Consider the following 13,736-nt stretch of genomic DNA (forward strand, 5'->3'; position numbering starts at 1 on the left):
TACCATTGCCTGTTGCAGTTCCTTCAACATCTAAGGTGCAGAATGTTCCTGATAATATAAGAGATTTTGTTTCTGAATCCATAAAGAAGGCTATGTCTGTTATTTCTCCTTCTAGTAAACGTAAAAAATCTTTTAAAACTTCTCTCCCTACAGATGAATTTTTAAATGAACATCATCATTCTGATTCTGATGATTCCTCTGGTTCAGAGGATTCTGTCTCAGAGGTTGATGCTGATAAATCTTCATATTTATTTAAAATGGAATTTATTCGTTCTTTACTTAAAGAAGTACTAATTGCTTTAGAAATAGAGGATTCTGGTCCTCTTGATACTAATTCTAAACGTTTAGATAAGGTATTTAAAGCTCCTGTGGTTATTCCAGAAGTTTTTCCTGTTCCTAATGCTATTTCTGCAGTAATTTCCAAAGAATGGGATAATTTGGGTAATTCATTTACTCCTTCTAAACGTTTTAAGCAATTATATCCTGTGCCGTCTGACAGATTAGAATTTTGGGACAAGATCCCTAAAGTTGATGGGGCTATTTCTACCCTTGTTAAACGTACTACCATTCCTACGTCAGATGGTACTTCGTTTAAGGATCCTCTAGATAGGAAAATTGAGTCCTTTCTAAGAAAAGCTTATCTGTGTTCAGGTAATCTTCTTAGACCTGCTATATCTTTGGCTGATGTTGCTGCAGCTTCAACTTTTTGGTTGGAAACTTTAGCGCAACAAGTAACACATCGTGATTCTCATGATATTATTATTCTTCTTCAGCATGCTAATAATTTTATCTGTGATGCCATTTTTGATATTATCAGAGTTGATGTCAGGTTTATGTCTCTAGCTATTTTAGCTAGAAGAGCTTTATGGCTTAAAACTTGGAATGCTGATATGGCTTCTAAATCAACTTTACTTTCCATTTCAATTCAATTATTTGGTTCTCAGTTGGATTCCATTATTTCAACTGTTACTGGTGGGAAAGGAACTTTTTTACCACAGGATAAAAAATCTAAAGGTAAAAACAGGGCTAATAATCGTTTTCGTTCCTTTCGTTTCAACAAAGAACAAAAGCCTGATCCTTCATCCTCAGGAGCAGTTTCAGTTTGGAGACCATCTCCAGTCTGGAATAAATCCAAGCCAGCTAGAAAGGCAAAGCCTGCTTCTAAGTCCACATGAAGGTGCGGCCCTCATTCCAGCTCAGCTGGTAGGGGGCAGGTTACGTTTTTTCAAGGAAATTTGGATCAATTCTGTTCACAATCTTTGGATTCAGAGCATTGTTTCAGAAGGGTACAGAATTGGTTTCAAGTTGAGACCTCCTGCAAAGAGATTTTTTCTTTCCCGTGTCCCAGTAAATCCAGTAAAAGCTCAAGCATTTCTGAAATGTGTTTCAGATCTAGAGTTGACTGGAGTAATTATGCCAGTTCCAGTTCCGGAACAGGGGATGGGGTTTTATTCAAATCTCTTCATTGTACCAAAGAAGGAGAATTCTTTCAGACCAGTTCTGGATCTAAAAATATTGAATCGTTATGTAAGGATACCAACGTTCAAGATGGTAACTGTAAGGACTATCTTACCTTTTGTTCAGCAAGGGAATTATATGTCCACAATAGATTTACAGGATGCATATCTGCATATTCCGATTCATCCAGATCATTATCAATTCCTGAGATTCTCGTTTCTGGACAAGCATTACCAGTTTGTGGCTCTGCCGTTTGGCCTAGCTACAGCTCCAAGAATTTTTACAAAGGTTCTCGGTGCCCTGCTGTCTGTAATCAGAGAACAGGGTATTGTGGTATTTCCTTATTTGGACGATATCTTGGTACTTGCTCAGTCTTTACATTTAGCAGAATCTCATACGAATCGACTTGTGTTGTTTCTTCAAGATCATGGTTGGAGGATCAATTTACCAAAAAGTTCTTTGATTCCTCAGACAAGGGTAACCTTTCTGGGTTTCCAGATGGATTCAGTGTCCATGACTCTGTCTTTAACAGACAAGAGACGTCTAAAGTTGATTACAGCTTGTCGAAACCTTCAGTCACAATCATTCCCTTCGGTAGCCTTATGCATGGAAATTCTAGGTCTTATGACTGCTGCATCGGACGCGATCCCCTTTGCTCGTTTTCACATGCGACCTCTTCAGCTCTGTATGCTGAAGCAATGGTGCAAGGATTACACGAAGATATCTCAATTAATATCTTTAAAACCGATTGTTCGACACTCTCTAACATGGTGGACAGATCACCATCGTTTAATTCAGGGGGCTTCTTTTGTGCTTCCGTCCTGGACTGTAATTTCAACAGATGCAAGTCTCACAGGTTGGGGAGCTGTGTGGGGATCTCTGACGGCACAAGGAGTTTGGGAATCTCAGGAGGTGAGATTACCGATCAATATTTTGGAACCTCGTGCAATTTTCAGAGCTCTTCAGTTTTGGCCTCTTCTGAAGAGAGAATCGTTCATTTGTTTTCAGACAGACAATGTCACAACTGTGGCATACATCAATCATCAAGGAGGGACTCACAGTCCTCTGGCTATGAAAGAAGTATCTCGAATTTTGGTTTGGGCGGAATCCAGCTCCTGTCTAATCTCTGCGGTTCATATCCCAGGTGTAGACAATTGGGAAGCGGATTATCTCAGTCGCCAAACGTTGCATCCGGGCGAATGGTCTCTTCACCCAGAGGTATTTCTTCAGATTGTTCAAATGTGGGAACTTCCAGAAATAGATCTGATGGCGTCCCATCTAAACAAGAAACTTCCCAGGTATCTGTCCAGATCCCGGGATCCTCAGGCGGAGGCAGTGGATGCATTATCACTTCCTTGGAAGTATCATCCTGCCTATATCTTTCCGCCTCTAGTTCTTCTTCCAAGAGTAATCTCCAAGATTCTGAAGGAATGCTCGTTTGTTCTGCTGGTAGCTCCGGCATGGCCTCACAGGTTTTGGTATGCGGATCTTGTCCGGATGGCCTCTTGCCAACCGTGGACTCTTCCGTTAAGACCAGACCTTCTGTCACCAGGTCCTTTTTTCCATCAGGATCTGAAATCCTTAAATTTAAAGGTATGGAGATTGAACGCTTGATTCTTGGTCAAAGAGGTTTCTCTGACTCTGTGATTAATACTATGTTACAGGCTCGTAAATCTGTATCTCGAGAGATATATTATAGAGTCTGGAAGACTTATATTTCTTGGTGTCTTTCTCATCATTTTTCCTGGCATTCTTTTAGAATACCGAGAATTTTACAGTTCCTTCAGGATGGTTTAGATAAGGGTTTGTCCGCAAGTTCTTTGAAAGGACAAATCTCTGCTCTTTCTGTTCTTTTTCACAGAAAGATTGCTATTCTTCCTGATATTCATTGTTTTGTACAAGCTTTGGTTCGTATAAAACCTGTCATTAAGTCAATTTCTCCTCCTTGGAGTTTGAATTTGGTTCTGGGAGCTCTTCAAGCTCCTCCGTTTGAACCTATGCATTCATTGGACATTAAATTACTTTCTTGGAAAGTTTTGTTCCTTTTGGCCATCTCTTCTGCCAGAAGAGTTTCTGAATTATCTGCTCTTTCTTGTGAGTCTCCTTTTCTGATTTTTCATCAGGATAAGGCGGTGTTGCGAACTTCTTTTGAATTTTTACCTAAAGTTGTGAATTCCAACAACATTAGTAGAGAAATTGTGGTTCCTTCATTATGTCCTAATCCTAAGAATTCTAAGGAGAAATCGTTGCATTCTTTGGATGTTGTTAGGGCTTTGAAATATTATGTTGAAGCTACGAAATCTTTTCGTAAGACTTCTAGTCTATTTGTTATCTTTTCCGGTTCTAGAAAAGACCAGAAAGCTTCTGCCATTTCTTTGGCATCTTGGTTGAAATCTTTAATTCATCTTGCCTATGTTGAGTCGGGTAAAACTCCGCCTCAGAGAATTACAGCTCATTCTACTAGGTCAGTTTCTACTTCCTGGGCGTTTAGGAATGAAGCTTCGGTTGACCAGATCTGCAAAGCAGCAACTTGGTCCTCTTTGCATACTTTTACTAAATTCTACCATTTTGATGTATTTTCTTCTTCTGAAGCAGTTTTTGGTAGAAAAGTACTTCAGGCAGCGGTTTCAGTTTGAATCTTCTGCTTATGTTTTTCGTTAAACTTTATTTTGGGTGTGGATTATTTTCAGCAGGAATTGGCTGTCTTTATTTTATCCCTCCCTCTCTAGTGACTCTTGTGTGGAAAGATCCACATCTTGGGTAGTCATTATCCCATACGTCACTAGCTCATGGACTCTTGCTAATTACATGAAAGAAAACATAATTTATGTAAGAACTTACCTGATAAATTCATTTCTTTCATATTAGCAAGAGTCCATGAGGCCCGCCCTTTTTTTTGTGGTGGTTATGATTTTATATAAAGCACAATTATTCCAATTCCTTATTTTATATGCTTTCGCACTTTTTTATCACCCCACTTCTTGGCTATTCGTTAAACTGAATTGTGGGTGTGGTGAGGGGTGTATTTGTAGGCATTTTGAGGTTTGGGAAACTTTGCCCCTCCTGGTAGGAATGTATATCCCATACGTCACTAGCTCATGGACTCTTGCTAATATGAAAGAAATGAATTTATCAGGTAAGTTCTTACATAAATTATGTTTTTTCTGGCGCTCTTTTTTGGACTTTGCGCTTCACCTTATAACCGGGTGTCGTTACGCTGGGTTTGTTATGCTTCCGCATTCTTGACCGTGTGGCGACGAAGATTTTCTGCTTCGTTTTGGATCTGGTCATAGGAGGTGGAGAGTGCCCCAGCCATTGTGGCTGTCAGGTGCCGTTCGTTTTTTTATATTGTCCTAATTTTCTCTTTGGTTTTAACCATGGAGGGTTCTGAAGCTGAGACTGTCTTTGTTTCTGATTCAGATTCTTCCACTTGTGAGGAAAGTGCTTCGGCCCCAGGTTTATCAGTCCTGTCTCTTGTGCCTTTTTAGAGCACCTGGTTCCTCGGGCTCGGGGAACCAGGGGCCTATTGAGCTATCAGCCTCTAGGGGCTCTGTTCCTCAAGTGGCGGATTCCCAACAACACCCTTCCTCTACATTTGCGGGTAACCCTAATGTTAATTCTCTCTCCGCACAGGGGGTTTTGTTTGCCCTGGAGATGGCTGGTCATTTCCGCTTCAATATATTGATGGCGCTGGTTCGCTTGCAGGATCCGGAGGTTTCTGCGAGGTTGTGTTCTTGCACGATTATCCCGGGTGTCCAGACTTCGGGTCTATTCAGTTACCTCTGGGGGTGAATATTCCTCCATGTTGTACCTTTCGTTTTCGGATTGCGCTGCTGAGCTTTCTACTCCGTCGTTTTTACGACTTATTGGGGGATCCTCTCCTTTATCAGTCGGGGACTGGGTCATCGAATGGTGTTTCGAGCTAGCCTATTTGGGATGTGGATCGTCTCCTGTCGGTCGCTCGTGTCCTTTCCCAAAGTTTTATTTGGCGGATGCCTTCTTTTCTGTCATTCGGTTAGGATACTTTTTTATTTGATTGTTCCCTCTGTCATTTCTGGGATTGACTTGCTTTTTGTTCCTTTTTCGGAAGTTGTTCGCGGATTTTTGGGTCTAGAATTTGTGTGCACTTTGTTGTGTTGTCAGTGACGCCTGTTGTGCTTGGCGGGTCCGGCGGGACCTTGTGTGTTTTTTTTTTTTTTTATTGTTTGTTTTCACAAACTACTCTATACATCTACATCCGGGTCTTCGGGTCCGCATATCGGTAGTGATTGGGCATGCCACTCTATCCCGGGGCAGGGTCGGTGGCTTCCGCCGCGTCGCTTTGGTCTCCTTTCAGGGGGGTGGGCCTTCTCCGCTTAGGCGGTTTTTGGGCCTTGGTCTTCTTGCTACCCTTTGGGTGGTTTTAAACTCCTAGGGTCTCTGGACTTCTTTCGTTCTGTTTTTAATGGATCCTCTTCGTGGATCAGCGGTGGAATGCTAGTCGGTATGCGAGGGAGCATACTAGCTTGTTTTAGTGGTTAGATTTGATACTCTTGGAATGGAAGGTTGTGAGTTCGAATCCAAGTCTGCATCCTTGCAGTTTGCTTGGTATACATGGCCCATAGTGGAATCATGCCTGCATTCTTGCCACGTGGGGGCCTGGTTCGCCTTTTTCGCTACTGGAGGCCTCTTCTAGCTGGAATCCGGTTTTATTGGGGTCGCCTTTGTTTGTTTTGGTTCTGGTTCTGTTTTTTTCCAGATTTTTCTCCACCCTCTTAGGGTCGGGTGCTGATGTGGGGCCCTAGTTTCTGAATGTCGCAGAGTTTTGCTCTGTGTCGTGGGTTCTATCGCCTTGAGATTGGTTATGCGTTTTTTTTTTTTTCATGGTCCTTTCTTAGGTTTTGCTAGATTTCCCGTTTTTCTCTGGTTTCTTCCTCGGGTGAGGAGTGTCTGACCGGAATTTTGGTCGGGGTCCTTTTCTTTAGGTCTCTTTGTGGATCTGGGATTGGACTGAGGTTCCGGGTGGTGTTGGTATAGTTCTGTCTATGCTTGTCCCGGTTTTTCCCGCTGGTGTTCGGGTTGTATCTGGAAGGGATTCTTCCTTTTTTCTTTTTGGAGTGTCTGGTCCCCTTCTTATGGCTGCCCGAGGCCTTTGTTTTTCTGTGCGGGAATGTGTTCTGGACTTCCTTTGGGGGTCCGTTGTTCTGGTGCTCTAACCTTGCATCAGCATAGATCTTCCCCACCGATATCTGCTGTGGGGCCACGAGATTGCTACCTCGGGTAGTCTTGGCTCCTTTGGGGGCTGGCTTGTTTTGGGTTAGTTTTGACCTCTGTGTCAAGTTTGTGTCCGGGGGGCAAGGTTTTCCCTTGTCCTCCGTCTTTCCTTAGTAGACTTTTTTCCCTGGGGGTGTGTTCCTTTTGTCCCTGTTTCAGGGATGGAGATGCCCTTGGAAATGGACTTCTGGGTTTGGTGTTCTGGTCACACCCTTTCAAGGTGGCTGGTGGTGTTCCTCCCTCTCGTTTAAGGGGGGTGGGGGGTGGGACTCTGTCCCTGGATTTTTCATTGCTGTTGACAGGTTGATTTTTTTCAGTTTGTGGGCGGTCCTCATTGCTGCGGTTCTGCGGTTGTGGAGGACGTCCCTGTTTATCTCAGGATCCTAAGCTGTGGTTCTGGTCATCTTTGAACTTTCAGCTGTCTCTGTTTCTTTTGTTTACAGTGGGTCCCTATTGAGGTGCTCTCTGAGCTCTCGGGGGGGTTTGGATCTCTGATTTTTCCCTCCATGGCAGGGGTCTTGTCTAGGAACTTGGTTTTTGCTGGTTCCATTTCTATTTGGTTCCCTACAGCTGGGGAGCTAGACAAGGTTTTTTTTCCCCCCTTTATCTGTGGCTGCACTATAGTGTGCTACTTAGTTGTCTAGGCGGTTTTTCTGTTCTTAAGATACCTTTTTGTTTGTGTCTTTGCCTCCTCCTAGTATGCAGGTTCTTATTTCCCACAAGTAATGAATGCGGCTGTGGACTCTTTTCCCACGGAAGAAAATTAAATTATCAGGTAAGCATAATTTATGTTTTTGCTGTATTTGTACCATAAATATATAGTCTTGACTGTTTAAGCAACACAAAGGTTTAATTGTGTCTGAGCCACAAAGACACGTAGTATTGTATTATACGATCACCACAGATATAGAACTTTTGCCTCCTTATATGCTTACAAAAGATGTAGGTAGGATGGGCTGATCTGGAAGATGTGTATGACTTCCGGGAACCTTTCCTCCTTTCCTATTTTTATATTTAGCAGACAAATCTAACCAAAGAAAACTCCTTAACTTCCTTTTTTCCCCCTACACTCACCACATATTTAGATATGTTTGCCCCTGGTCCTATATAAGGGTTAAAAAAAAACAGTATTGCTATTTTGAAGTTTGGAGGCTGTGTTATAGGTGATGTGTATTCATCATTTAAATGGAATTGGTCTAAAAGCACAAAGCTCTTCTGCTGCATCCAACTGATGTGCCATATTAGCTACCATCGTGCTATTGTAGGACTACATGGTTTAAATTATTATTTATTTTTATTATTTGTACTGTTCTTTATTGACCATATATAACGATGACATCAATCTGCACTCCACAGCCCATAATGACAAAGCAAAAAACAGATTTTGGATAACTTTGAAAATTTATTATAATTTACAAAACTGAAATATCACATTGTCATAAGAACTTTGCTATGACACTTGAAATTTTAGCTCAGGGGCATCACATTTTTCATCTTTGAGATGTCTCTACACTTTGATCGGAGTCTACCTGTGTCAAATTCAATTATGAACATGATTTGGACACACCTGTCTATATAAGGTCTCACAGCTGAAAATTCATATCGGAGCAAAAACCAAGCCATGAGGTCAAAGGAACTGCCTGCAGTGTTCAGAGACAGGATTGTGTCTGGGGAAGGCAACACATTTTTTTGGCTGCATTGAAGGTTCTCAAGAGCACAATGGCCTCTATAATTCTTATATGGAAGTAGTATGGAACAAACAGGACTCTTCCTAGAGCTGGCCACCTGGCCAAACTGAGCAATCGGGAGAGAAGGGCCTTGCTAAGAGAGGGGAACAAGAACCCAATGGTCACTCAAGTTGAGCGCCAGTGATCATTTGTGGAGATGGGAGAAACTTGCAGAAGGACATCATCACTGCAACACTTTATTATTCTGGACTTTATGGCAGAGTGGTAAGACAGATGGTAGCCTCTCCTCAGTGCAAGATACATGAAAGACTGCTTGGAATTGCAAAATAGCACCTAAAGGACTATCGGACTGAAAGATTATCTGAGGACACGAAGATTGAACTGTATGGAGGAAACCAGGCACTGCTCATCACCTGTGCAATACTATCCCAACGGTAAAATATGGTGGTGGTAGCATCATTCTGGGGTGGAATGAGGGTTCAGTATGAGGGACAGGTCAGGGTTAAGGGAAAGCTGAATGCAGCAAAATACAGAGATATGCTTAATGAGTACTCAGGAGCTTAGACTGGACTGAAGACCATCAGGACATTGACTCTAAGCATACAGCCAAGACAATGCAAGAGTGATTTAGGGACAACTTTGTGAATGTCCTTAAAGTGGCCCAGCCAGAGACTTGAACCCAATCAAATATCTCTGGAGAGATCTTAAAATGGCAGTCCACCAACGACCCCTATTCAACCTGACATAGCTTGAGGGGATCTGCATAAAAGAATGGTAGGGAATCCCCTATTTCAGGTGTGCAAAGCTTGTTGCATCATACCCAAAAAGACGTGAGGCTGCAATTGCTGCCAAATCTGCTTCAACCCAATACTTAGTTACGGGTCTGAATACTTATGTCAATGTGATATTTCAGTTTTTTCTTTTAAATAAATTTGCAAAGTTAGCAAAAATATATATATTTTTTACTTTGTCATTATGGGGCATGGAGTGTAGATTAATGTGAAAAAATATATAATTTCAAACATTTTAGCATAAGAATGCATAACAATGTGAAAAAGTAAGGGGTCTGAATGCACTGGATTTTTTTAAAAAATGTGTGTATTGCATGTCTGTGTTGTGAATTGTGTGTAGTTCGTTTTGCTTTATACTTTATATTGTGCTATTCAATTTGACTGTTTCAGCAATCCCCTCTCCGGATTCTAAGAATGCCAGTTTATATTTTTTTGATGTCGTGCATCAGGCCAATACCATTTTTCATCTGTTTGATAAACAGTTTAATGATCATCTCATGCCTTTAATTAGGTAAGTCCTTTGTATCTGAATGTAAGTAAACTGTTAAATGCTTTTAGAATTCATTTTCCCTAGGAATAAATGTCTTTTGGGCTTTTTGAGAAATCCTCTAGTGTCTAAATATATTGCCCCATATACTAAGTGATAAATAAACATTCCCAGCTAGGGAACCTGTCCACCTGTCATTGCGGTGAGAGGGTAGCGGATGCTGTTTGTCTGCTGACTAAGTTATCATTGTTTACCAAAAAATGCAAACAAAGTTTCACCACAAAGAGAAAGGTAGCCTTACTCTGCCATAGAGATACAAAACATATTGGTAGTAACAATCATTTAAAATCAAATAACTTTATTAGTGAAAAAAGAACCAGTTGCAACAACATATATTTGCACACATACACAAGTTAAAAATGGCTATAAACCAGGATGATTCTACAAAGTATATAATCTATGCAGCATTCACCACTGAAAAATCAAATCAGCAGATCCGTTATTGTGTTTATGCTAATAGCAGGTATCACAGCAGTTATTGCTAACTAATCCCCAATGATTAATAGGTGGACTACAGCATTTTAAGACTTCTGCTACTAAACTAAGCTAGTTAAAGTTCCTTCTATAGCGGGAACTTAAATTACTTTTACACTGTCTGCAGTAATTATTAAGTGTACTCAGTGGAGTGCAAATAGTAAATTATGAGCGCATCCTTATAAGCATCTAAAAATGAGGGACTATGCCCACTGTGAATAAGGTGCCCCAACGCACTTTTCACATAAACGCTTGCTCATAGGGGTACGCGCCGGCTGGTTCCAGGCCGTATTGTAGTGATAGTACATCCTACCTCCTTGCTTCAATTGGATCTGCTTCTATTACAATTATCATACTGATAGGATAAGTGTCGGTCTGTCAGTTAACCATAACAGTCAATCAAAGACTCAGTTTGAACTGCTTCTATCGGTCATCACTTTTTACTTCCTGTTACATGTGATTGGATTGTCAAACTGCGATATTTACAAAGATACGATCTTGGCAAAACTTAGTGCTTTTATTATTTGACAGCTGGCAGACAATCCATTTATGTGTTTAGAAAAAAACTTGCAATGTAAAGTGATGTTAAAGGTAAGTTATCAGCTGTAAAATCATACAACTAATGATCATGTGTAAGATTTAACCATTATCCTGCAGGGGCTAATGATAGATAATAAAATGGAATAGACAGATCTAAATATGATTTATGCAACCTCCAAGAATTAAATAATATAGTAGCCAGATTCATGCTTTAACTTTTAAATGAGGTACTTGCAATGTCAATATTAGTTGGATCATATTCCATTAGAAAGCAAATACGTCAGCTGCACAGATAGTGTATGATTTTAACTACTAACCTGCTGGGGATATAGCTTTTATTTAAGTATGAGAATATGGAACAATGACAGAGTACCAGTTATATTTTCAATGCAATACCATTATATGTCCAGATTGATTATATTGTTAAAAAAGAGAACACATAGGACAATTGGATCTAACGTGACCTATAAGGTTATCTCTCTTTCTAGGTATATGAACAGTCTTTGTCTGCTTAAGTTAATGTAGATCTTTTGTCTATAGCGAGTTCGTTATGACTCGAGATAATATTTACATATTCATCTGGATATTATTACTTATTAGTATTTATCGATGGTGATATTTATTAGTGATAAAAGTGAAAGGAAACTAACAGCGTGATACCATTATTTGAGAATATTTATCTCATATTAAAGTGACTATATTATATTGAAAAAGAGTAAAAGAACATAATTACAAACACAATTACCAAGATAAAATGAAGTACACTCCCATTTAATGTACTAAATAACAGCTTCTAAAAAAAGAAGTTGACATTGTGCACCCTTTGTGAATAGTGAAAAGAGCCTAATAGTATACAGGACTTATATTGAGTATGTGTTTGATTAAGTTAGAAATATAACTGTGGAAATTAAATATATAGTTGCAGAGTTAAAAATTCACTTTGTTGAAAGTGTTGTGAAGATGTTGATAAATTTCCTTAAAAAGGTTAGAATTTTTAAATATTAATCGATCTTTTTATAGGTATGTGTAGTATTTATTATATTCATTTAAAGGGACACTCAATCAAAACTAAACTTTCATTATTCAGATAGAGCATGCAATTTTAAACAACTTCCCAATTTACTTCCATTAACAAAATGTGCAAAGTCTTTTTATATTTAAACGTTTTGAGTCACCAACTCCTACTAAGCATGTGCAAGAATAAGTGTGTATGCATTTGTGAATGGCTGATTGATGGCAGTCACATGGTACGTGTATGCATTTGTGATTGACTGATGGCTGTCACATGGTACAGGGGGAGTGGAAAAAGACATAACTTTTAAAATTGTCAGAAAAAAAATCTACTACTCATTTGAAATTCAGACTAAGTGCTATTGCATTGTCTTGTTATCTTGCATTTGTTGATTATGCAAATCTACTGTGGTGACTGGTCCTTTAAGCCTTTCGGTTGCAGACTATCAAGTAGATAGATCCATCTACACTCTGCTTTAAGTAATGTTTTTTCTAAGTCTCCACCTCTTATACCTAGGGAGATTTTTTTTGTACCACCATAAGTTTTAGATGTGTCGATTGACTCTGGTGATGTTGTAGGAAATGTCTTGCCACACTGGTTAGTTCCTTCTCTGCATTTTTAATGTTACACATATGTTCAAGGATTCTAACCCGTACTTCGCGGGTAGTCATCCCTACATAGACTTTATTGCACGGACAGTGTAGTGTGTAAATAACTCCTGTCGTTCTGCATGTAAAATGGTTCTTCAGCATATGTTTTTTGCCATTTTTGTCCACAATTTCTTTAGTTTTCTGTGCTTTTAGGTAAATTGAACATGTTCCACATACATGCCTGGATTGGTGTCAATTTTTTTAGGAGTTTGTATATAGAGACTAGATACCAGTTGGTCTTTTAAATTGCACGGTCTTTTATACCCTACAGTTACCTTATGCCCAATTAATTTTCCAAGGTCAGATCATTTTTTAAAATGTGCCAGTTATCATTTAGTATATTAACTACTTGACAGACCTGCGGATTATACCTTGTGATGAGTCTTGGTACACTCTGGGGATCTGATGTCTTAGCTTTCGGTTGAAGGAGACTAGCTCTTGGCATATTGTATGTTTTAAATTTCGCATGTTTTATGCTTCTCTTACTGTAACATCTCTTAGGAATTCTCCATATAGTATGGATTTTAAAGTACTGTAGGGGTGACCACTAGTTTTATGTAGCAGAGTGTTAGTTGCCATTTCTTTTCTGAATATGGAGGTAACTATATTACTTTCTTGGTTTTTGGATATTTTTAGGTCTAGAAAGAGGATAGAATGAAGTTCTTCTTAGTAAGTGAGTTTAATATTAAAGTTATTTTCATTTAGTTTTATAAGAAACTTGTCAAGCAGTCCACGTGCCCTCCCACATTAAAACACATACACGTCAATGTATCTAAGCCACATTGGTATTAATTCAGTATATTCCTCCATGTCTGTAGTAAATACATTGTGATGAAGTGCCCATCCCTGTGCCTTGTGTCTGAACATAAAAGCAGTCTTTAAAGGTAAATACGTTATGTGTCGTAAAAGTACGTAATTCAGTAATTTAATGATAAATTCATTATGTTCGTCGTGTAAAGAGACTACATCTGCAGTAATGAGCCAAGTATTTTCAGTAATCTGGATATTTTTAAAAAGTTGTAAGACCTCCATAGTGTCCCTCACATATGAGGGTATGGATGTTAAATATTCTCTGAGTCTCTGATCCACATATTTACTAGTTGCCTCTGTCAGGTTGTTGTTGCCTGAGACATTTGGTCTGCCAGGCCAAAGGCTTAAATACCTTCCCCACTCCCCTCATCCCCCAGGAGGTTGTCAGAGAAGTGTCAGAAGATTCTGAGTAGTCTCTTATGGAAGGTAGTACTCTTCGAGATGGGACTGGAGTTTTAAGTACTCCTGTCAGCCTCTCAGTGAGAGCATGGGTGAAAGTTAGAGTCCGGAGAT

General features: G+C 39.7%; 1 protein-coding gene across 1 annotated transcript in view; it reads left to right on the top strand.

The window, feature by feature from the left end:
• EXOC5 (exocyst complex component 5) overlaps positions 1–13,736 on the top strand; it is a 182,228-nt gene that overhangs the window by 95,484 nt on the left and 73,008 nt on the right. The window contains exon 14 of the mRNA XM_053697327.1: positions 9,581–9,701. Coding sequence (XP_053553302.1) covers positions 9,581–9,701 — 121 coding nt within the window. The remainder of the gene's footprint in view (positions 1–9,580; positions 9,702–13,736) is intronic.

This window comes from Bombina bombina, chromosome 1, assembly GCF_027579735.1.
Source record: "Bombina bombina isolate aBomBom1 chromosome 1, aBomBom1.pri, whole genome shotgun sequence".
NCBI lineage: Eukaryota > Metazoa > Chordata > Amphibia > Anura > Bombinatoridae > Bombina > Bombina bombina.